Source organism: Primulina tabacum, chromosome 10, assembly GCF_025594145.1.
Source record: "Primulina tabacum isolate GXHZ01 chromosome 10, ASM2559414v2, whole genome shotgun sequence".
NCBI lineage: Eukaryota > Viridiplantae > Streptophyta > Magnoliopsida > Lamiales > Gesneriaceae > Primulina > Primulina tabacum.
Genome location: NC_134559.1, coordinates 20,919,769 through 20,944,333, shown reverse-complemented (window position 1 = coordinate 20,944,333; position 24,565 = coordinate 20,919,769). Strand labels below are relative to the sequence as shown.

Here is a 24,565-nt window from a genome sequence, read left to right as displayed (position 1 = left end):
GACTATTCAATGTAATGGGACTGTACAATTGAAGAGGGCTTAAAAAATTTGATTGGTACTGCTCATATCACGAAGGTGCATCTTCTTTTCGTTAGCTCATCACATAAGAACTCCAAAGTTAAACGTGCTTGACTTGGGGCAATTTTGGGATGGGTGACCTCCTGGGAAGTTTCCTAGGGTGCGTGTGAGTGAGGACGTAAGCACGCTGGAAAGACTCGTCTTGATATAGTGAGGACAGTCGTCGAATCTGGGGCGTTACAACTGTAAAGGGCCCGTATTTCGTATTCATATTTTAGCGGAATTATTAAAATTTTTCTAAATAAATAATTATCTTGCCTCATTTATAAAGTAAACATGTGAATAATTTTAACTTTAAAATATCAGCGGAAGCAAATATTGTTTTCAAACAACAACTTAAAAATGTATCCAACGTATTAAAACTGAGTTTGAACATAAGAAAATGCATAAACTAAAACATGAGGTCCTTGGGTTTCTACTACCGCTGACCCAAGCCAACTCACTGGTCTCCGCCCTCGGCCTCGACCTCATCAGTACCTACAACAATCAAGTCTAGTGAGTCTAAAGACTCAACATGTATATATCGTGAATAACAAGTAATTATATCATAAAATCGCATGCAACGTAAAAATATAATATCATGAAGCGTACGATAAAAATCGTATCATGAGTAATTATAAATACGTGCATATCTGAAAATCATACGTAAAAGCTTTGCTCGATAGAGCTCTGTCATATCATATCATAATTTTTCTGGTAGAGATAACGTTTCTAAGCAAGTGGCCCATAACATAACATGAACGCCTGATCAGACTAAACCACAGTATACTGGGCGGTAGAGATCACCACAGCCCTTGGACTGGATATCCGTAACCATACATAATCGTAAACTGGTCATAAGTCATCGGGTGGAGAGGTCCTCGGTTGCGCCTACCGACTTCCAAACCCATAAACGTAAGGTGGCCACAAGATATATCGCATATATCTCAAAAATAAATATTTTATATTTTTATGCACGTAATATAATTATAACTTTGTTTTTACCGGATGAGTTGGATCGCTCCCTGGCTTGCTGCAACTTAATTCTAATATGTGACACATGCAAATAATCTTATCTTGACCAAAACTTGACAATTTAATCAAAAACGAGACGATTAGGACCAACAACTTAATTTTTCAATCATGGCTTCGTACCAAACCGAACCAACATTAAACCGACGTTTAACCATGATTAAAAATACCCCTAACATACTGAAAAATGTTCATGATGATAGCTGTACACGGAAATTGGTGAATGGAATCCGAAAACATAAAACACTCTTTCGAGCGTCATTTTGGCACATTGCACCGTAAATTCTCGTACGACCTCTAGACTCAACCGAATCACAAACGGCCAAAAACATGACTTTCCTAACTCATTAAGGTATTGTCCAGTCCAAGGCCATAGGCTAAAAAAAGCCAACCAAGAACTCAAACCACCACCAAAACCGAGACCCAAAGCTGCTGTCAAAATACAACAGTAGCAGCTTGTGTGTTTGTGGTGTAAACTCTGAAATTAATGACCATTGGCTTGAACCACCGACCAAAGACTCTTACCAATATCCTAAGGCATGGCTTGGACCATGGCTAAGGGCTAAAAGCTAGTCACAACCCAAGCAACCACCTAGGACAATACCAAGCTTCTACCGAGAGCACCAATTATGTGCAGTGGGATGTATTGCATTGTTTTGTCATCTTAGATCGTTCCAGTGGTTACGTGATCAACCATGGCTCAATCTAGACATGATGAAGTGTTGTATGAACCATGGCTATGGGCTAGATGCCAACCATAATCCAAACAACACACCAAAAGCGAAGTGTACTCACCCAAAAATTCAGAATTTTGAAAACTGTGGGACGTATGCTATGTTGCTGTAAAAATCTAATGAGCCGTGAGCCAAACATGGAAAGACTGACTTGGTCACGTCCTAGACATGATAAGGGAGGGTTCTAACCGTGGCTACAGTCCCTAGGACAGCCAAGATTCCAACTCACACCCTAAACACACAAATGATAAAACTTTGACCCAAATTATGCACTCAAGGAAAAGTTGTTGTCATTTCTTTGTTGGTGTGTGTATGGACTCGAACCATTGAACCAAAAACACCCTAACACATTCTAAATTATGCCTATAAGCAGCCTTGAGTGCCTGGAACCGAACATCATCCTGAAATCAACAAAAACATAGCAACCGTGAAGCACAATCAAAAAGCCGAGGTGTATGTCCTGAGTTTTGAATAAGTTGCTGTAAATTTCGTGTTGTCACTTGATTCCTGAACATATACTGATTTAAAATACTTAATATGACTTGATTGAAGAGCAAAGGAATAATATTTACATGCCTGGAATTTGTTTTGACAAAAACAAATCAATACGACGAATACGAGCGGTGGAATCGGAGTTGGTTTTCTCTTCTTATTTCTGCTGCTGAGTCTCGGTTCTAAGCTGCTTTTTTTCTGCTATTTTTTCGAAGGGGAGAGTATGGGTTTGCTATACAATGAAGATGAGTGTTATAGGAGGTGTTAAAGGTGTAATAATATGCATTAGGGTGGGAGGTTACAAGTGAAGGAGTGGAATGGATTTGAATTGTTTCCTTATTCTCTTTGCTGCCGATTCTTTTTCTCACTTTTGTTGCATGTTCTCTTTTATTTGTTAACACATTGAATTGAGAAAGAATTAAGGTGTATTATTGTGTTTGAATTTTACTACTAATTAAAGAATTAAAATGAGGGAATGAATTCACCTTGATGTCCATTTAGAAGTGCCTTGATGGGGAGTTACTAACCATTTGAATGTGTGTAGTATTTGACCGAAAGTTGTCACCTATTCTTGCATGGTATAATAGTGTTTTAAATTCTTGTATTTTAATTACTTAAATTTTAACACACTCATTATATATTTTAGTAAATTAACAATTTAGAATAGAACGTTGCATGATTTAACTTTTAAGTATTTAAATGCTATGTTTAATTTCTTGAATATATTATTCCTAAATTAATTTATCCCCATTTGTTTACATATTTTAATTTAAGCTTTAATTAAATATTGAATCTAAAAGAACTTATTTAATAATTTAGCTTCAATTAATTTAATAAATCCTAAAACATTCTATTTCTTTAAATTAAATCATTCATTGCCTTAAATTAAATTTAGGAATACTTTTCTTATTATTAGTCTTACTCTAATCTCCAAACTCCGGTCCGGCCTCGCGTATTTATCCTGAAAACTAAACATCTATCTTTAAAATAAATAATCATGGCTTAATAATTATAGAAATGGATTAAGCACTTCATATATTTATAAACATTCATTTTTAATATAAATAATGGCAATTATGCATGTCTTATACGTAATCTGATTTTCGGGTTCTACAGTTCTAAAACCTAGTAAACCAGCTGTTCAATTGACTGAAAGTAAGAACAAAGGTAAACGGTATGGAATTGGATATAGTTCTGAGAGTTCAACTGATACAAGAAACTGGTCACCTAAACAATTCAGTTACAAAAATCATTACTCAAGGAATGGCTATTACAATTACTACAACTGTAAGCCAGTTCAGAAATGATATCAAAAGAATAGTCAGTTGAAAAAGGATACAAATCATACTGTTTCATCCTCACATCACACACATATTGCCAAGAATTCGAGAAAAACCATTTGGAACACAGCAACTAGGAAGTCAGTTAGACTGATCCAAGTCTGGGTTCCTAAAGTACTAATCAGTTTAGGATCCAAATGAATATATGTACCAAAATTATATATACTGTGTTATTGCATGTAACAGGTACAAACAAAGAATCAACTTGGTATCTATACAGTGGCCATTCACTGCATATGACAGGAGATGCAAATTTGCTATCTCAACTGATCAAATATACTGGACCAAACATCAGTTTTGGAGACAACTCCAAAGGTAAAACTGTGGATAAGGGTAAGTTTATCCATAGTAACTTTACAATTAAAGATGTTTTGCTAGTTGAGAATTTGAATTATAACTTGATAAGCATCAGTCAGTTATGCGATAATAATTTCTCAGTTCAGTTTGACAGACACACTTGTTCAATTAGATACTCAACTGATGAGGTCATCCTAACTGGAAATCGTTGTGAAAATACTTACAAAGTCAGTTGGACTGAACAACCTTATGCACCAGTTTGTTTCATTGCTTCCAAATCTTTTAAAAACTGGTTGTGGCATAAGAGGTTGAACCACTTAAACTTTAAATATATTGCCTATCTGAGTAACCATGATCTTGTTAACTGGTTTTCCCAAAATAGATTTTTCAAAAGATAAAGTTTGTTCAGCATGTCAGTTTGGTAAACAAATAAGATCTTCATTCAAAAACAGAGGTTGTAAATCATCTTCCCTATGCATTGAACTGTTACGTATGGATCTTTTTGGTCCAATAGCAGTCATGAGTTTAGGGGGAATAAAATACACCCTAGTAGTTATGGATGATTTTTCAAGATTTACTTGGGTTATTATCTCAAATCCAAAGATCAAACTGCTGCACAACTGATTAAGCTCTGTAAAAGACTTTTAAATGAAAAATCAGTTGGGATTGATCGAATAAGGTCTCACAGAGGGACTGAATTCATCAATCAAAATCTTTCAACTTTTCTAGAAAATACTGGAATCAAGCATGATCTCTCAGCAGCTAGAACACCTCAGCAAAATGGTGTAGTTGAGAGAAGAAATCGGACTCTAATAGAAGCTGCTAGAACAATGCTTGCTGATTATGGTATTTCTCAAAGGTTTTGGGCTGAAGCACTAAACACTGCATGTTATACTCAGAACAAATCAATGATTAATAAGAATCATGTGAAAACACCATATGAGATCTGGCATGGAAGAAAAGGTGTGGTTTCTTATTTGAAGATATTTGGCTGCAGATGTTTTACTCTTGATAATGGTAAAAATCATTTAAAAGCCTTTGATGCTAAATCTGCAGAGGAAATAATTTCTTGAATATTCTTCAATTAGCAAAGCATATAGATTTTTTAATAAAAGTTCTTTAAATGTTGAAGAATCTATTCATGTTGTTTTTTATGAAACTGTACTAACTGATAAGCCAACTGATCCAGTTGAGCTAGTTGATCGATTTACAGAGATCAGTTTGGAGGATGAAAATGAAGAAGAAAATCATATCAATATAAATATCCTTCAAACACCTGAACCAGAAATACTAGATCAATCAGTTGAACAGGAACATGCTCCTGATAATCAGTTGGTGGAGCAAACAGATGATATTCAATTAACAACTGATACAGCTCCAACTGAAACTGAAAACATTCTGTTGCCAACAGAAACAGTTGCTGATATGGAAGCAACAAATACTGAGCTCAGATGGAAGAAATCACATCCTCCAGAATTGGTGATAGGTAATCCATCCGACCCGGTAAGAACAAGAAATCAAATGCTTAATTTGTTCATTCATTCTGCTTTTGTCTCACAACTGGAACCAAAGAAAACTGACGATGCTCTCGCTGATCCTAACTGGATAAATGCAATGCAAGATGAGCTAAATCGGTTTACCCATAACAATGTCTGGAACTTAGTTCCAAGACCAGTTTGCAAAATTATTATAGGTACAAAATGGGTATTCAGAAAATAAATTGAACGAAGATGGTTCAGTTGCACGCAACAAATCAAGACTTGTCGCAAAAGGATATAGGCAGGAAGAAGGAATTGACTATGATGAAACGTATGCACCAGTTGCATGACTGGAAGCAATCAGAATGTTCCTTGCCTATGCATCATTCAAGAACTTCAAAGTCTATCAAATGGATGTAAAAAGTGCATTCTGAATGGTCAGTTGCAAGAAGAAGTTTATGTTGAACAACCTCCAAGTTTTATCAATCACTCTTTTCTTGATCATGTCTATCATTTAAACACGCTTTATATGGTCTTAAACAAGCTCCAAGAGCTTGGTATGAGACACTTTCAAAATTCTTAACCGATCATGATTTTACTGTTGGATCAGTTGACAAGACTTTGTTCAAATTTTCTAAGAATGATCACATTTTACTTGTGCAAATATATGTTGATGATATTATATTTGGGTCAACTAACCCCAAATTATGTGAGAAATTTGCCAAGTTAATGCAGGACAAATTTGAGATGAGTATGATGGGTGAGCTGACATTCTTTCTCGGACTGCAAGTGAAGCAACTGGACACTGGTATTTTTATCAGTCATACCAAATACACGAAGAAATTGCTCAAGAAATTTGGCATGGAAACATGTTCAGCTGCAAGTACTCCCATGAGTTCATCAGTCAAACTGGACAATGATCAAGGGAGAATATCAGTTGAGACAACACTACAGAGGTTTAATAGGTTCATTATTGTACCTAAATGCTAGTCGTCCTGATATTGTATTTGTTGTTTGCATGTGTGCTAGATTTAATGCAAATCATAAGTAATCGCATTTTTCAGTTACCAAAAGAATTTTAAAATATCTAAAAGGCACTCAAAATGTGGGATTATGGTACGGTAAAGACTCTTCTCTCAATTTAGTTAGATATTCAGATGCAGATTATGCAGGATGTAAGCTAGATCGTAAAAGCATCAGTGGATCTTGTCAATTTCTAGGAGACAAACTGATATCATGGTTCAGCAAGAAGCAAACATCCATAGCTACTTCCACAACTGAATCAGAATACCTTGTTGGAAGCTGTTGTGCCCAACTGCTCTGGATTCAGCAACAACTGAAAGATTATGGAGTTGATGCTAAAGAATCTCTCATATTTTGTGATAATACAAGCACAATTGCAATAACTTACAATCAAGTTCTTCACTCAAGGACCAAGCACATTGATGTCAGGCATCACTTCATCAAAGATCATGCTCTAAAGAAAGCTATCAGACTGGAATATATGTCACCAACAAGCTGCTGACATCTTCACCAAACCATCGCCAGAGACTAAGTTTTCTCACTTTCGCAATATACTTGATTTAATTGATTTATCTTAATTATATCACTTGTATTGCTGCTTTGTCAATAACTGTTCATTCAGTATGTCATTTATTATCAACTGATGTCATTTAGTCATTTATCAGTTATTATATTCAGTTCGTTAACTATTTGTCAACTGATGTCAGCTAGTAATTTATCAGTTATTGTATTCAGTTCGTTAACTATTTATCAACTGATGAAAGTAAAGTTTTGCATAAAGACAAAGAGACAACGGAAATGATACAAATCAAGATTTTATTAAGAATAAAATCGATACCATACAATATCATTTAGTTCACTTCCTATGGCATCTTGCGATAACATCAACCAATTATTCAAGTCATGACTCCTAATATTCCTGAAGGTTTCGTCATTTTCAATTCTCTGAAGCAAGTGTCATTCCTTCAACTGCATCATGTTGATCAACACATCATCCTTGACTAGCTTGGATATATGATCGACTTGAGCAAGCCTTTTAAGCTTCCTTGCAAGTGATCTCTGCTTAGCAGAAGCAGGAAATTCTCCATTATTGATTGATTGAATGTAGTGAGCGGTAGTCCAAACGGACATAACTTCTGTAAAGACGTATTTTTCAGCATCTCTTTTAAATCTCTGAATACGTCGAGGCGTCCATGAAGGATGAGGAACGTGTGTGCTGCTTTCACAATTCATTGGAGTTCAGATGTCGTTACCAAATAACAATGATCTTAATTTATAGATAGTCTTAAAGAGACAGGAGGAAGACAAAGAGTCATCAGGCCTTAACTGATTCAGACTAAGTTTCTCTTACCCTTACTTATTTGCATTTATTGAGGGGAAATATCGAACAAAAAGTTAACTGAGAAGACAATAGTCAGTTGGTCTTCAACTGAACTAGCTGAGTTCTCAACTGGTCATTCAGTTGCTGATCTAACTGATCTTCTCCGATAAGTTAACTAATAAATCTAATAATATTTTATATTAAATGATGTGACTATTTGTCGAAGCATTAATTGTTGTCTTTCAATGAATAGTATTTTGAAACATGGACCCACATAATCCATTCATATTCTATACACATTTTTATCACACGTACACACGTTTTCAATTCAAATTTTCTTGGACTGACACGTGTCCAAAAAAAATTTTAACACTCACTTACATCAGTACTATACCCGCTCCAATTTAGTTTTTCTCATTACGCGCACATTCAGCATTCAGAGCAAACTTCTACTCAAGCATACTCTTTTTCGCAAATTTCATTCAATCAAATGGCAAACCAGATCCCAGCTCATGTCATGAACGCTATGGCGATCGACTTTGATTCAGTCTTGACTGTAAAAGATGAAGAAGTCAAGAATGTTTTTCTGAAACTGCAAGGAGCTGGACTGAAACAATTTCTGGGATTATCTTCTCAAGAAATCTACCCTAAAGAGATCCAAGATCTCTATGCCACTGGCTATGCCACTAAAGAAGGCAATATCGCAACTACTGTAAATGGTCAGTTTCTGATCATTGACGAGGATCTCTTCTGTAACCTATTTCAACTGCCTACTGATGGGCTAGTTAACCTCTCGGAATTAAAGGCCTTGGATGTTGAAGAGATGCAAACACTTCTGTCTGCTGATTGTCGGAAAATCAAAGTTTCCGGTCCCAAGAATGAGCTGAAGTCAGAAGTACAATTGCTGGCTGACATTGTAGCGAAGGGGCTTTTGCAAAGGCATGATCCTTTGCTGCCCTTACTCTGGAGAAATTTCAAGCTATGATTGCAATCATGGCTGAAAGAAAGATGAACTGGAAGAATATTATTTTCAACATCTTGAGGAACATGTTTCAATCTTCCGAAAAATCAAAGGGTTTTGCGGTGCAGCTCAGCTATTTGCTGAAAATCAAGGGGATGGTGATTGATGATTCTGAAAGATCGTCAAAACTGAAAATCTTCAATGCAAAAAATGTCCATCCACCCAAGTAGAAACTTGACATGACTCCTGAGAAGTTTGTTCAAGTGAAGAAGGAGATTGAGATGGAAGGAGCTCCCAAATCAGTTAAGAAAGCTCGGATTGAGACTCAGAAAAAGATGCTTAAACGTAAACTGATTATTAGTGAAAGTGACTCTGAGAAAACTCCATCTCCCAAAATTTTCAAGAAACCCAGGACCAAAAAGACTAAATCAGTGATGGATGTGGGCACTATCCCGTCTTATAGGACCTGAACATCCGATCAAGGCTACTCCACTTAGAACTGTACCAGTTGAGACGTCAACTGATGATCAGCTACCAATGTCTGCAGTTCTCAAAAAGTCTATCACCGAATCTGGTGAAAATAAGAAGCCTATTAGAGTTAAAGCTCCACTTATAACTATCACCAGACCAACTCCTCTGCCGATGGCAAGACCTAAAGGAGTTGTGATTCGAGAACAAGTGGACTCGACAAGATCAGGACTGAGCATTTCTCATGTTCTAACTGAATCTAAGGACAAAGAGAAAGTGGTTGAAGAGCCCAGACCAACCAATACCATTCAGACGCACATTGATCTCATTTGGAAGGAGGTCAATGAATTTTCTGAAGGTAAACTCAGAACTTATGAAGAATGGGTAAAGAAATTACGGAAGTCAATTACGGAAGAAATCAGTTTTAAAGAAATTCATTGCCTTGGAAACACTTGTTCTGAAATCGGTCAAAGCTGCCACCGTGGTTCAAGCACTTGATAGGAAGAAATATTTCTTTGATCAGATACGGGCAAAGAAACTGAGTCAGTTGATCGGTAAACTCAGAACTTATGAATTTTCTGAAGGTAAACTCAGAACTTATGAATTTTCTGAAGGTAAACTCAGAACTTATGAAGAATGGGTAAACTCAAAGCTGCCACCGTGGTTCAAGCACTTGATAGGAAGAAATATTTCTTTGATCAGATACGGGCAAAGAAACTGAGTCAGTTGATCGGTCAGCTGCGTCAGAACTACGATCCCACAAGCCCAACTGCTATTAATGATAAAGCAGTTCATGACCAACTGAACTTGGACTTGTTAGCTCTGCAAATGGATATCAAGAATTGGGAAATGGATCAAGAACTTATTATTCCAGATAATTCCCAAGATCTTTCTTCAGATGAGCTAGCTAATCAATCAGCTCAAACAGATCAGCCATCCAAGGATCCAAGTGCAGGCTCTGCTGAATAGATGACTGATTCTTTTTCTCAAGATGCATCAAAGCAAACTGATGTTACTCAGTCTTCAACTGTTGAAGCTACACTCTACACAGACGCTAAATTATCATTGGCCAACATTGATGAAGTAATCAAATCAGTTGCCTCTGACGTTCAACTATCCGCTACTGAAGCAGTTGAAGAGTTGTTCTCAACTGAAGAACCAGTTTTTCAAGCCCCAGATCAACCTCTTGAAGAATCAGTTCAGTTTCCCTCCACAACTGAACAGGCAGTTTTTGAACCAACTGAAGAGGCTCAGCTGCACTCAGTTGCAACTGAAGAAGTGCCATCTGATCAGCCTTCTATCATTCAGCCAACTGAAACATCAGTTGAGCATTCTATCCCAGAAATAACTGCTGTTTCAACTGATCATCCGCATGAAGCATCATCGAACCCTACTACTGATCCAACTTCTCCTCTAAAATCTCAGCAGGAAGTCTTACCAGAAGAGATTTCAGAAATGGTCAATACTACAACTGAAACAACTGAAGGGGCATTGGTCATTTTCGATGAAGAATACAGAGAGCAACCAGAAACTTCCGGAGCCATGTCTCCTTGTATTTCAGATACTGAAGCCCTATTTGAATAAATTCAGACTGTTCAGACCAACCTCGTCAGTATGATGAATGTCATTTCTGAAATAAATTCAACTCAACTTGCACACACATTGAAGCTTAACTCTAACAATGAGTTTACCACGAACAGACTACAACAAATCAATCAGAATGTGACCTCTCTTTTTCTCCAGATGGAAGAAATCAAGAAAGATATAATGCCGACTGAATCTCATTTTCAAACTCAAGCATTAGTCGGCAGACGCTTCGATTTTCTTGAGAGTACAGTCACCAAAAGGATTGATATACTGCAAAACACTGTGATGAATGCTGTAAAAGATATCGCAGTAGATGTTCGTGTCTATCCAAGAAAGTTGATGTGCATGACAAAAAAGGGGAAATAGGAGAAATAGAATATCAGAAAAGAGAAGACAAAGGAAAGAAGAAGAAATGAAGATCAATTGATTTCAGTTGATGGTTGAAGACTATAGCATGAATTCTTTATTCTTTTATTCTTTGTACGAATCTGTACATTAGAAGAATTATTTTATCTACAATGAGTTCGAAGAATATTTTTTAGTTCAGTTGATCAGTTCATACTTTACAAGTTTTGTCAAACACCAAAAAGGGGGAAATTGTTGGAAACTTAATTTCGGTTGTTTGACAAACTAAGTGATTAATTTATTGGACTAACTGATCAAGTAGTTTGAAGTAAGTGAATGACATAAATCAACTGACAGTTGCCTAACTGAAGATTAATGTGCAGTTTATCGAAGGCAACTGAAACCAGCTGAACTGAACTTGCGAAGACAACTGACTGATCAGTTGGAAACTGATCAGTTGACATATTCAGTTGTGAGCTTATCAGCTGATCATTCAGCTGTACACGCCATCAGTTGAAAAGGACATTCAACCGACAACAGTATAAAGCAGACTGCAACTCGTAGTGGAACGCCGCATTACAGAGCTTAAAGTGTACGAATGTCAGAATAATATTGACGTGGAAATCAACGGATATAATGATTCAAATTATATTTAATGTTACCGTTGAATAGAACCATATAAATAGGTGAGATGAGCAGTTGAGAAAGCAACCAATCGATCTATCTATTCTCTCATGCTTGCTGTTACTCTGCTGAATTTATCGCTCTTATTCCAGAATCAAAAAGCTCAAACTTATCTGATTTATTTGTAGCATTTGAGGCTACCTTTCAAGCTTACAAGCACAAATCGTTTTATTGTTTATTTGATCTTATCTAGATCAGTTTTGCTAAGTTCAGTTGAAGAACTGTGAGATATTTAGTAAATTAAGAGTTTCAGTTTTGGCAGTGTTAAGTTCAAACTGAAGTGAGTCTGTACAATCTTTGTATCGATCAAAGTCTTTCAGTTCATATCATATCCTTGTGATAGAAGGGGTGACGTAGGAGTTATTTCAATCTCCGAGCATGCATAAATCTTCGTGTTACTACTTCAGTTATTTATTCTATCTTTCAGTCAGTTTATTTCCGCAACTGTTATTAGTTAAACTAATTGTCATTGACAGACAAGATTCCTAGTTTCAGTTTGTCACAGAAGTGACACTTCATTCGAAAAGATTCTAAAATCGTGAGTGTTTATTCAACCCCCATTTCTAAACACTTCTCAACCAATCAACCGATCCTATCACATTTGATATTTTAAAAGTCACTCGTTTGCCCAAAACCTATTTTTCAGATAAAATCGTGCTGGTCTCGTAAAATAATTTGAACTCTATCATTTTTAGAAAAATTTAATCATTTTTAATCATTTAAAGAAGCCTTGAAAACATTTATTGAAAAATATTCATTTTGTCTTGGTCGTCCACGGTCTCTTTTCCCTAGCCTATTATCGAATATTCGGACAAAATCTACAATTTTCATGAAATTATGTCATATAATCATGCAATCATACCTTTAATCATATAATATGCACCATGCAAGCATTTAAAACCAATTAAATAAAATAATTTTGCAATTTAATTCATTTGCATTCATGCAGTTTACTTAATTTGGCTTTTTGGACGTTAGACTAATGTTATGTTGAATCTTTACAAACCAATTTAACAATAGTATTTTGTGTTCTCAACTGAGCCGTATGACGTATCAGATAATAAATTTGAGCTCGAATTTGGCTCGAAAAATAATTCAAACATATTATTTGATAAATTCGAATATAAATCAAATTCACGAATTAAATCGATTCATTTACACTCTTACCAGTAACCATCACAACAACAGTGACAATATTATAACAATATTATATAGATGATATCAAAAATTTTTTTTTAGTTAATTCTATTAAAATAAATTTAAAAGGTAATAATTAGCTAATATTATGGACAATAAAAATGAATTAGAGCTATTTTTCGCTCAGTCTAACCCGTTAAATTGACAAATAAATATAAACCTTTTTTTTTTGTGGAGATTGACGATGTTAGGTTTGGGGATTAGGGTTTAAAGCATATAAACCTTTTTTCTGCTTCTCGATTGCGCCAAAATTTCCAGCAAGGCTTCTTCTTTCTTGCTTTCTGTTTCTCCTATTCAGATCTAATGGCTCCGAACAACACCGGTCCGTCTGCTATTGAGAGAGAGCAGGTATATCTCTTTAATCCTTGTTTCTCTTACTCGCACATATTAAAACGGGTTTTGTGTTGTGGGTTCTTCATATTTTTGGGATTTTAACATTCTTTTTGCGTATTGGTTTGTTTAGATCATCGGGATGATGGAAAAGGAGATGGAGTACAGGGTGGAAATGTTTAATAAGTAGGTAACTTAGCTTTTGGTGTTTGTAAAAATTCCCATGAGACTAATCTTGCACGAATGGCATTATGTATTGTTGTGTTTGGGATCAAATTATTGTCTCTCTATTAGTGGATTTTATGTATTTATTATGTAATTTCTGCTTGACTGATACAGAACTTCTCTACATTGAATTGAGCGCATTCTTGATTTTCACTCTGCGATCTGAATCTCAATTTTGAGCTATCTGCTTGCTGTCCTTTGTGTTCAGGCTTACACACACATGTTTCAGCAAATGCGTTGAGAACAAGTATGTCTCTCAGATACCCAATCGCTCTTATTGAAATTATGTTAAATCTATTCAGTTGTATAGATCTCGAAATTTGATCAGATTACGGTAATTTATTTTGTCTGCTAGAATCATTTGAAGTAAGTGCTAAGTGGGAGAATGTTACATATATTTTCAGGTACAAGGATTCTGAGCTAAACATGGGTGAAAATAGTTGCATTGATCGATGTGTTTCAAAGTATTGGCAGGTGATTGATTGGATTTCAAACCTCGGATTTGTTTGATAAATTTGTCTGACCACTGTACAAGGATTTGTGTGTTTACGTTGTTACTTTTTTTAATAAGATTCTTGATGCATGAAGTTGTGAACAATGCAATATGATATAAATGGTGCCAGCCTTTTCTTTTAGGAGGAAATGAGAAAAATCTTACCAGATGGTGATCGACTTATGTTTTACACATCATGATAAAGTTGGTCTAATTTTAATTTTTTATTGCATCTTTAGCAATGCAAACAATGCCAAAATCTAGAGGTATGTAAAAAAATTATAAAATTTAAGAGAAAGTAGTGGTTTATGTGAATGAGAAGCAAGATTTTTAGAACAGGGTTTTCATTTGAGTCCCTTACGAAAGGTAGTTTTTTTTATCCTTGAAAGAATTTCATATGACGCTCTTAATTTATGATGTGGCCAAACATATCAAATTGAATCATTGATTTCATTTTTATTTTGAATTTCTTATGATAGAATATCTCGACTGTTTTCACATGTTCGCTGCAGGTGACAAACTTGGTCGGCCAACTGCTTGGAGATAATCGACCTCCTATGTGAAGGAGATTTTTTATCCTCGATCTTTTTGATTTGAGATGAATTTACTAGGGTTTATATTATGTTGCAAGATTAATTGAACAAACAAAAATTGTAGTTGGAAGTTATTGATTTACATACTGGCAAGATGCATTGAATGAAAACCATTTGTTATTTCATTTTCTCTGGTGCTCCCTCTTATATGAAAAATCTAGAATTTGGTCCATTTTGTTTCGGGAAAGTATAAAATTTCCCAGCAAGTGCTTTTCCCCATCATCCTGAATCATGGATCTATACCTAATAACAGAGATTTGAGAATCAAGAAAAGTGGACTTTTTCATTGCATGAACTCGCAAAGCCAAGAAAAAGAGACTGAAGTTTTACAAATTCAGAAACTTAAAAACAGTCGATTTCAAATAATCATCCGCAGATTGACAGTCAAAATGAGTGAGAACAAAATCAAGAAAATGGGAAAACTATACACTTTCAAATTCTGTTTCTTTTGGTTTCCAAATTTGTGGCTTCTTTAAGTGATTCTTGCGCATCATTCTCCATCCCAAGTGTAAAAAGTACAGCTGCTTGAAGGTAAAAGGCTGTAGGCCAGTTTGGTGATACCACCAGTGCTTGCATAGCATCGTGCAGAGCTTCATTAGGCATTTCACTCATCAAATAAGATAAGCTGCGTCGGGCAAAGACAGTTGGCGACACCATTGTCCCACCATCAATGAACTGCAAGAACCAACATAATTTTTCACAAGTTAGATTGTTGGTTCATCACACACCTAATATGTGTGTCTGAAAAGAAAAACGGCTCAAAGGGATCTGGACGATTATAAATTAAGAAGGAGAACTTCTGGTATTGAGCTGGAATAGATAAATTCTGTATTGCAAATAACAAAAAAAAACTCACTTGTGTATAGCAATCAATGGCGGTGGTAAAATCCTTAGCTCGAAAAGCAGAATCCCCAAGCTTCTTGGAATTCAAGGTCTCCTGCATTTGATTTGTCCACACTTGAAAAGATAGCTGCATTGTAACATAACCTGAATATATCAATATCCCGTGTGTGATGATACAGAATGTCAGGTGTTTATACAAAAATAGACAAAAAAAAAATTGTACAAACCTCGTTAGCAATTCCTTCATCGTCTTTGTATCCAGCCTTGTCCAATATCTCATGTATGGCAGTGAGATCCTTCCTCAAACATGCTTCACCCAAAGGACTTAACACCAATGGTTCACCATGGCTCGCATTTCCTTGTAGAATTCCCAGCAGAACATATGAAGGAACCTGATTCGTACATTCATACCAAAAATATTAACAATCAGTCAAAATAGTTGGCGATGCCTGTTTTATCATACCTCGGTTTCTTTCTGAAGAGAAAGTAGAGATGCCACGAGAGACTTGGCATTCGGCCTTTCTCGTGCTTCATATTGCAAACAGCGGGTAGCTAACCGTACCAACTCAGTTCCGTCATCAGTAGAAAAGTGACCCTCCAAACAAGAATCCATCAGCATCAGAAAATTTTTTCCCCGGATCAGATCAAGTGCCTAGAAGGCAAGAAGAGTTGGCGTAATGAATGCCGAGCTTAATGAAATTGAGATTCAGCTTTAAACATACCGTCAAGAATTAGCTTATCATCTAAAAAATTTCTAAGAACAGAGCCTAAGAATATAATAAAGATTGGACGAAACATATTCTTTGAAGAATCTTTGTTCTTTTAAATAATGGAAATAAAACATACATGGCTTGGAGGTATGTGCTTGCCACTTAGAAGGTCTAGCAGCATGGTTCCAAAACTGTAAACTACACTTTCTGGAGTCACTCTTCCTATAAAATAGTTTAAGATCGCAAGTTTCTTAAATGGCACAAAAACATACTAATATCAGAGTAAGCATATAGATGCATGTATACCGGTTCTCAAGTACTCTGGAGGTGTGAAAGCTAAGTTTGTGCTGTAGCTTTTGCCATCTCTACTATTCTTCATCAGGCCAAAGCAAGAGAGCCTAGGATTACCATCCTATAACAGGTATCCCAGAGTAAAACCAAGGGCAACACTAAGCGCATAATATGTAGAAAAACAAAATTATCCAAAGCACATGTCACCTGATCAAACAAGACTCGGTAAGCATTAAGATCATGATATAGTGCGCGCCCTCTACTACTGCAGTACTCGAGGGCTTGGGCCAAATATAATGCCACCCTCATCCTCATTGCCCATTTCATTGGCTGGTTCTCCCCTATCCCAATTCAACCACAAGCATATATCAGAACACTTAAGTACCAAGATAATAAGATACAAGGCACGAAAATGACTAATCAAATTTAATAATGCACGTCTTGTAATTAGCTCGAAAACACCACTGAATCAGCCCATACATGATAAATGTTCGGTAAGAGAGTGCACCATTATGCCTTAAAAATGCAATGAGATATCGAGCTCACAATGAAACAAGTGCTTGGCGAGGGTGTCATTGGGCATAAACTCTGCCACCAGCAATCTCTCCTCCCCTTCGTAGCAACATCCAACTAGATTTGCCAATCGTTCACTTCTCAGGTTCCCCACTGCCTTAGCCTCATCCTTCAAGAAACAACAAAGATAATTTATGATAAAAAGAAATTGCCCATCGCTCACTCAAAATTGTTCTTGATCTTGATTAGAAAACTAAGACATATTTATCAGATGTTAAGTTTTCCCAAGTAAAAGACAAATATAAAAGAATATAACCTCACGAAAGGGTAGATGCATAAACTGTGTCATAAGCTAAAGGATTAATCAAGAAAACAGCAACAAAATGTTAAAACAATATACTAACAATGAATTGGCGAGAATCAGGCCAAGCAGACTTGTTGAAGCGCTTAACAGCAATCCATCGTGCATTTTCAAGCAAGCCTTTGTAAACTACATTAGGAGCCTTCTCTCCATGTTCGGACACGATGTTATCAGGAGAAAACCCATTTGTCGCAGTTTTCAACTCCTCCCAGCTGAACTCTTTGAAGCTTGGCAGTGGATTTTTCTCCCCATTCTCTACAAAACCCAGAAAGCTCAAGTTAAAAAGACACCATTTTTCACAAACTCACAAAAAAAAACCGATAAAGATTCAAATATCTTCACGAAAACAAACTAACCCAGTTCGGAGGATTCAAGAACAGATGGTTTGAGGTGAGAATGCCACCAGCAAAAAGAAAACTTCGAGCACCGCGCACCCATTTAATACGGCGAAAACAAAAATTCAGCAAAGACTGATTTTTTTTTCAGCCTGCAACAAGTAGTATAATCTTAAGATTTAGCATCGGGATAAGCTAGAGAGAAACATGGGATCTATGGTTTTGAGGATCCAAGAAACAGTGTTTGTCCTCAAAAAGCTTTCTTCTTTTCGCATTCGGAGAGCATTCACTACATGTTCCAATCACGGAGATGGTATGTGTATTTGATTTTCATGTATTTTGTTGGTGTGGTGAACAATACTATTATATGTGTATCATTTTTGGAAAAAAAATGAAAATAAATAGAAATAGCATTTCCCTTTTTGCTGCTTTAGCCTTTTGGCTTTCTGCTGCCTTTCAATCTTTATTTTAAAAATTTGTAATGGGTTAATTAACTCTTCTTCTTTTTTTACGATGGAACTCGTAAGCAGGTTAATTGTACCGAAAAATAAACTCACACGAAAAAATATTGATGATACCCCAAAGGAACCAGGGTCATGGACCTAAGAGGAACACGAGTCATGAATCCTGGTCATGGATAATCCTAACTCGGATCACGAAAAGTTTTCGGTAGTATCATGTAAGGGCCCGGATAGATGGATGCCCGGGGCATCGTTTCCCCGGGCTAAGGTTGATCAGGTAAGGGCCATGATAGATGGATGCCTGGGGCATCGTTTTCCCGGTCTAAGGATGTCCGGGCTCTCAGACAGATTCCGGATGATATCTCACTATCCAGGTGGCCTCGATAAAAGCAACGCACTTGAGTGCATAGGTATGAGACACCTGGACTCAGTAATCATCGTTGTCAAATCAAGGGACATAATGGATGGTCAGGAGCAGCTAGTGTCAGAAAACAGGGTATAGACAATCATCTTGTCATAATTAGTGAGCAAGCACTGAAAACAAGGTCAACGTTGAATTTCTATAGATACCAGGTTTGTTTAACATTAAAGGATTGGCTCATTTACATATTGCCTACAACATTTATTACCATATTCTCTCTAAAAAACAATTCACTAACTTGAGCGTCGAAGTGGTCACGCCGGAGAATCTTCCAGTACCCATTAACATTCTTTCTCCTTTGAAACTGCAGGTCCAGGTACCCGGGCAACCATCTCCAGCTCATCAACCTGACCCGATGCTATCGCCCACCAAACTCTTACCCGATTCACCCGGTCATTATTATTTGCGTCGTCTGTGGGAAATCTCGATCTAAGACGTTGATCATGGTTTTTACAAAAAAATCCACGAGAAGGGATAATGCCGGGAAAAGTCGTTTGACTCGGAAGTCCCTTAGGAAAGTCAGCTTCAACCGACCTTTGTATTAAATCAAGAGCAACTCACTCAAATCATAGCAGCAGCTGTTCAGAAGGATGTAGCGGAAAAAATACCCCATGTGACAACCGGGCACAGCGCAAAGAGGGGGCAGGAGACAAGTCTCCCCCTCTAGGAAAATATGAAGTGGCAGAAAGTTCGCCAGAATGCTCTAGGGCCCCCACTATGGCCGAGGAGGAGCTAGAAGACATAAGAAAAAAGGTTAAGAAGCTGGAGGGGCAAGCGTGATCTTCATGTGTTCCCCGTCCAGCCAAGAGGATGCCCTTTCTCTGCCCATATTATCAATGAGCCATTGCCCGCCCATTTAAGTCGGCGAACATCAGGGAGTATGATGGTGGTTCTGATCCAGAGGAACACTTGACTCGATTCGAGAATATGGTCATGCTGCAGTGTTATGGCGATGAGATTAAGTGTAAGACATTTTTAACCACGTTGGTAGATTCTGCTCAGTAGCAATAAAAGGTACAAGAAGACTGATTTCAGTCTGTTTGAAGTCAAGCAGAGCCGAGATGAATCACAGCGGGCTTACATCCGCAAGTTTAACACAATGGCACTGGAAGTACCATCCTATCCCCCCGAGACGAAAACTACTGCCTTCACACAAGAGTTGCAAGAAGGTGATTTTTTCAGTTAGTAAAAAGATTACCCTGGGACTTTGAGGATTTGTTGTCCCGGACAGAGAAATACATCAATGTGGAGGAGGCGTAGAAACAAAAAAAGGAGGCTGAAAGAAGAGAAAGAGGCGAGAAGTCGAGAAGGCCAGAGGAGCGGGTCTCTAAAAGAAGTTATTTGGGCCATTTCTCTCATTACGCCCCCATGAAGAATTCAAAGAATCAGGATGTTCATCTTTGTGATGAGAATGAGGCTAATTTTCCAACGCATCTGCCTCCCCCTGCTCAAGGAGTTGGTAAGAAATTTTATTAATTCCATAAAGAGTGTCATCACAACGCTAGAGAATGCATGCGACTAAAGAGGGGATACCCTTGGACGAATTCTGAAGAAACCAAACCAGCACCTAAAAAAGTTAAGGGACCCCCTGGGTGCCTCGGAGCTCAGGGCCTACCTTTCCAGCCCGAGCTTCAAGTTCCAGACCGATCTCGGATACTAGAGACATGCCTCCTACATCAGGAAGAGCCCGGGAGGATAAAGATTGGAGGAAATCTCCCACCTTGGGGGTGTTAAAAATGATCTCATGAGGATCTGCAGACAGGGAGTAGACAAATCCAAAAGCTTGGAGCCGAAGAGAAATTTTGGGAGTAGACAACTCCAAAAGAGAGCAGGAGCCCACTATTAGATTTGGGCACCAAGATTTACAGAGCATCTGCCTACCTCATAAAGATGCTCTAGTCATCCATGCTAAGATTGCCAACTAAGACATCAGAAGGGTGTTTGTCGATTCAAGTAACTCTGTCAATGTTTTATTTCAGGAGGCTCTAGATAATATGGATCTAAAGAATCACAGTTTGGAGCCCGTGGAGACAACACTCTTTGGGTTTGTCAGTCACACGGTCCAACCCCGAGGGGAAATCATGCTACCCATAACTATGGGATCCGGGGAACTAAGGAAGTCAGTAGTGACCATTTTCACTGTGGTCAATGTGCCATCCTCTTACAATGTTATACTAGGGACGCCGGCCATGAATGCCTTCAAAGTAGTGGCTTCCACCTATCATCAGAAGATAAATTTCCCAGTGAAGGGAAAGATAGGGGAAGTGCGAGGTGATTAGCCTTATTCTCAAAAGTGTTATGCAGAGACAGTTCGAATTGAGAAGAAGAAGGCCAGGAGGGGTGGTGATAACAAAAGGCCGAGAGGGGAGGTTAGTGTGCTGGAAGAAGTGCAGGCCATCATAGAAGAATAAGAGGAAGAAGTCTTTGATTCATGGACAACTAGGGAAGACCATCAAAATTTCACGGGATCTGGATCTTGCAACCCGGACACAATTGTTGGAGTACTTACAGAAGAATGTGGATGTTTTTGCTTGATCCCCGGTAGAACTTGTAGGCATCCCAGCCTATGTAGCCGAGCACAAGTTGAATACCCTGCCAAGTGCCTGGCCAGTGGTACAAAATAAGCGGCACTTTGGAACAAAAAAAGATAAAATAATTGCAGACCAAGTGAATGAGCTTTTGAAAGCTGGCCAGATTCGGGAAGTTCAATTCCTAACTTGGCTCTCCAATGTGGTGCTGGTCCAGAAGGCTACTGGTAAATGCAGAATGTGTGTTGATTTCATAGATCTGAACAAAACATGCCCCAAATATTGTTATCCTCTGCCGAGGATTGATCAGCTAGTATATTCTACTTCTGGCTATGAATTACTGAGCTTTATGGATGTCTATCAGGGGTATCGTCAAATTCCCCTAGCCAAAGACAATGAGGAAAATGTTAGCTTTGTAACTTCTGGTGGTACTTTTTGTTACATTGTTATGCCGTTTGGTCTAAAGAATGCAGGAGCCACATTCCAAAGCTTGATGGATAAGCTCTTTCGAGCGCAAGCGGGAAAGAACGTTGAAGTATATGTGGATGATATTCTTGTTAAATCAGAGAAGACATCATCCATTATTAATGATCTCGATGAAATTTTCTCAACCTTGAGGAAGTATGGGGTAAAGTTGAATCCACCAAGTGCACTTTTGGGGTCCAGAGCAGAAAGTTCTTGGACTTTATGGTAACAGAAAGAGGGATAGAGGTTAATCCCGAGAAGGTCATAGCCATCGCCGAGATTACATCTGCCCGATCAGTAAAAGAAATGCAAAATTGACCGGGAAGATTGCTGCCCTGTCTCGATTCATTTCTCGATCGGCACACATGAGCTATTCATTTTTCCAAATTCTAAGTAAAGCTCAAAATTTTGGGTGGGATGACAAGGCTGAGCAGGCTTTCCAGGAATTAAAGAAACATCTGGCCTGGTTGCCAATCTTAGTAAAGCCCAGGTTGGGAGAAAAGTTGCTGATCTATCTATCGGCCACAGTTTATGCTGTCAGTTTGGTCCTTATTCCTTATTCAGGAAGAAGGAACATATCAGAGGCCTGTCTATTATGTGAGTCATGCATTGAGAGGGCCCGAGCTGAGTTAAATAGAATTGGAGAAAATAGCTCTTGCCTTGGTAATAACTGCAAGGAAGTTGATGCCTTATTTTTTGTCACATCCTATTTTGGTCCTTACCAACAGTTCCTTGGGAGAATATCTCAAGAAGGCTGGTTAAATGGACAATCGAGCTGGGAGAATATGACATCACATATCAGCCAAGAATTGCTATAAAGGCCTAGGCTCTATATGATTTTCTTACAGAGATGGCACAGCCAGGGCAAGAAGAGGTGTGGATAGTGTTTGTAGATGGGGAGGCAAGTAAAAGGGGCAGTGGAATAGAAATTGTTCTCGTTTCACCTACTGGGGAAAAAGCGAAAGTGGCAGCGAAGTTGGACTTTCGGGCGTCAAATAATGAAGCTGAGTATGAGTCTATTGTAATGGGAATGAAGACAGCTCGGGAGGCTGGAGCCACCCGGATAATTATCTATTCAGATTCTCAACTGGTCATCCAATCGATTAAGGACTCATATGAAATGCGGGAAGGGAGAATGAAAGAGTATTTGGGGGTTATCCAGGGGTTATCTGAAAGTTTTACTGATTAAAGCGTGGAGCAGATCCATAGAGAGGAGAATGCTGAAGCAGATTCCTTGGCCAAAATGGCATCTTCTTTGACAGCCGAGGGAGAAGGTGGTGTTATTCAAAGCACTCGGTTAGTTTCATCTATAGAAACCAGCCCAGCTGGTATCCAAGGAGACTCCTGGATGACTCCCCTGCTCGATTACTTTCTAATATGCCAATTGCCCGAAGATCCTCAGCAAGCTCAAAGAATTAAAAGGCAAGGACCACGCTTCAGTATTATCAATGAAGAATCGTATCGACAATCTTTCCAAGGTCCTCTATTGAAGTGTCTAGTCGGGGAAGAAACTGAATATGTGCTAAAAGATATTCACGAAGGCTGTTGTGGGGATCATCTCGGTTCCATAGAACTCACCAGGAAAGCCCTATTGGCTGGAATTTGGTGGCCCACTATGAGCTTGGATGCTCGAGAAATGGTTCGAACTTGCGAAAGATGCCAAAGATATGGTAATTTCAGTCACAGCCTCGCTTCGTCCATGAAGCCTATTCAAGTGTTCTGTCCTTTTAATCAATGAGGATTGGATATTGTGGGCCCTTTCTCAATTTTCTGAGTGGAGAAGAAGTACTTACAAGTGGCATTTGACTATTTTTCCAAATAGGTGGAGGCCGAACCATTGGCCAAAATCACTGAAGCAGATTTACTCAAATTTTTGTGGAAAAACCCAAGAAATTAATATTGGACAATGGTCGGAAGTTGCAAGGAAGAAAAATTATGGTATGGTGCAAAGAAATGAAGATCATTCAGTCTTTCAAATAAGTTTCCTACCCCCAAGCTAACGGAAAAACTTAAGTTACTAACTGGGTAATTGTCCAAGCTCTCGGGGTCAGCTGCAGGGAATCGGGAAGGATTGGGTGGAGGAGCTGCCCAGCGTCTTCTGGGCATATCGAACTACTCCTCGGACTGCTACTAGAGAAACCCCTTATAGCCTGGTCTATGGATCTGAAGCAGTGCTACCAGTAGAGAGTGTTCAAACATCTGCTAGGGTTCAGAGCTACCCAGAAGGAAATGATGAAATTCGGGCCTAGGAACTAGACTTGATAGAAGAAAAAAGAGAAAGAGCAATTGTTCGAATGGAATCTTATCGAAGCCGGTTCATGAGAGCTTATAATCAGAAAGTTCGACCTCGAGAGTTTCAAGTGGAAGATCAGGTTCTAAAGAAAGCTAACCCAGCCGGAGAAGTAGGGAAGTTAGAAGCTCTGTGGGAAGGGCCTTACAAAGTAATCAAAAGACTCAGTACATGAGCATTGTATTTAGAAGATAGTCAGGGTCGATCTTTGAAAAGACTCTGGAATGCTTTTTATTTGAAAAAATATTATGCCCCGGTAATCTATTTAAGCCCGGGAGGCATGAGGCCCCGGTACTTTACTTAAGCCCGGGAGGCATGAGGCCCTAGTACTTTATTTACACCCATTAGGCATGAGGCCCCAGTAATTTAAGCCTGTGATGCATGAGGCCCCGGTACTTTACTTAAGCCCGGGAGGCATGAGGCCCCGATAATCTATTTAAGCCCGGGAGACATGAGGCCTTGTACTTTATTTAAGCCCGGGAGGCATGAGGCCTTGGTACTTTACTTAAGCCCGAGAGGCATGAAACCCTGATTCTTTATTTACACCCATGAGGCATGAGGCCCTGGTACTTTACATAAGCCCGAGAGACATGAGGCCCCGGTAATTTATTTGAACCTGGGAGGCATGAGGCCCTGGTACTTTACTTAAGCCCGAGAGGCATGAGGCCCCGGTAATCTATTTAAACCCGG

General features: G+C 38.3%; 3 protein-coding genes across 3 annotated transcripts; 2 read left to right on the top strand and 1 right to left on the bottom strand.

The window, feature by feature from the left end:
* Nucleotides 1-13,156: 13,156 nt before the first annotated feature.
* On the top strand, nt 13,157-14,782 carry LOC142505406 (mitochondrial import inner membrane translocase subunit TIM10-like). Its single transcript, XM_075618378.1, has 5 exons — nt 13,157-13,364; nt 13,480-13,532; nt 13,780-13,818; nt 13,976-14,045; nt 14,577-14,782. Exons 1-5 carry the CDS (start codon nt 13,320-13,322, stop codon nt 14,625-14,627), a joined length of 258 nt encoding a protein of 85 aa, XP_075474493.1. The 5' UTR covers nt 13,157-13,319; the 3' UTR covers nt 14,628-14,782.
* A 137-nt stretch (nt 14,783-14,919) lies between these two features.
* On the bottom strand, nt 14,920-18,051 carry LOC142505926 (serine/threonine-protein kinase BSK5-like). The gene is made up of 10 exons (XM_075619070.1): nt 17,732-18,051; nt 17,419-17,630; nt 17,048-17,183; nt 16,709-16,842; nt 16,517-16,622; nt 16,347-16,432; nt 15,964-16,152; nt 15,728-15,892; nt 15,514-15,627; nt 14,920-15,332 (listed from the first exon to the last, which is right to left on the bottom strand). The coding sequence occupies exons 1-10, from the start codon at nt 17,811-17,813 to the stop codon at nt 15,090-15,092; spliced, it is 1,467 nt and encodes a 488-aa protein (XP_075475185.1). The 5' UTR covers nt 17,814-18,051; the 3' UTR covers nt 14,920-15,089.
* Nucleotides 18,052-22,435: 4,384 nt separating this feature from the next.
* Nucleotides 22,436-23,323, top strand: LOC142504972 (uncharacterized). Its single transcript, XM_075617806.1, has 2 exons — nt 22,436-22,738; nt 22,787-23,323. Exons 1-2 carry the CDS (start codon nt 22,436-22,438, stop codon nt 23,321-23,323), a joined length of 840 nt encoding a protein of 279 aa, XP_075473921.1.
* Nucleotides 23,324-24,565: the final 1,242 nt, after the last annotated feature.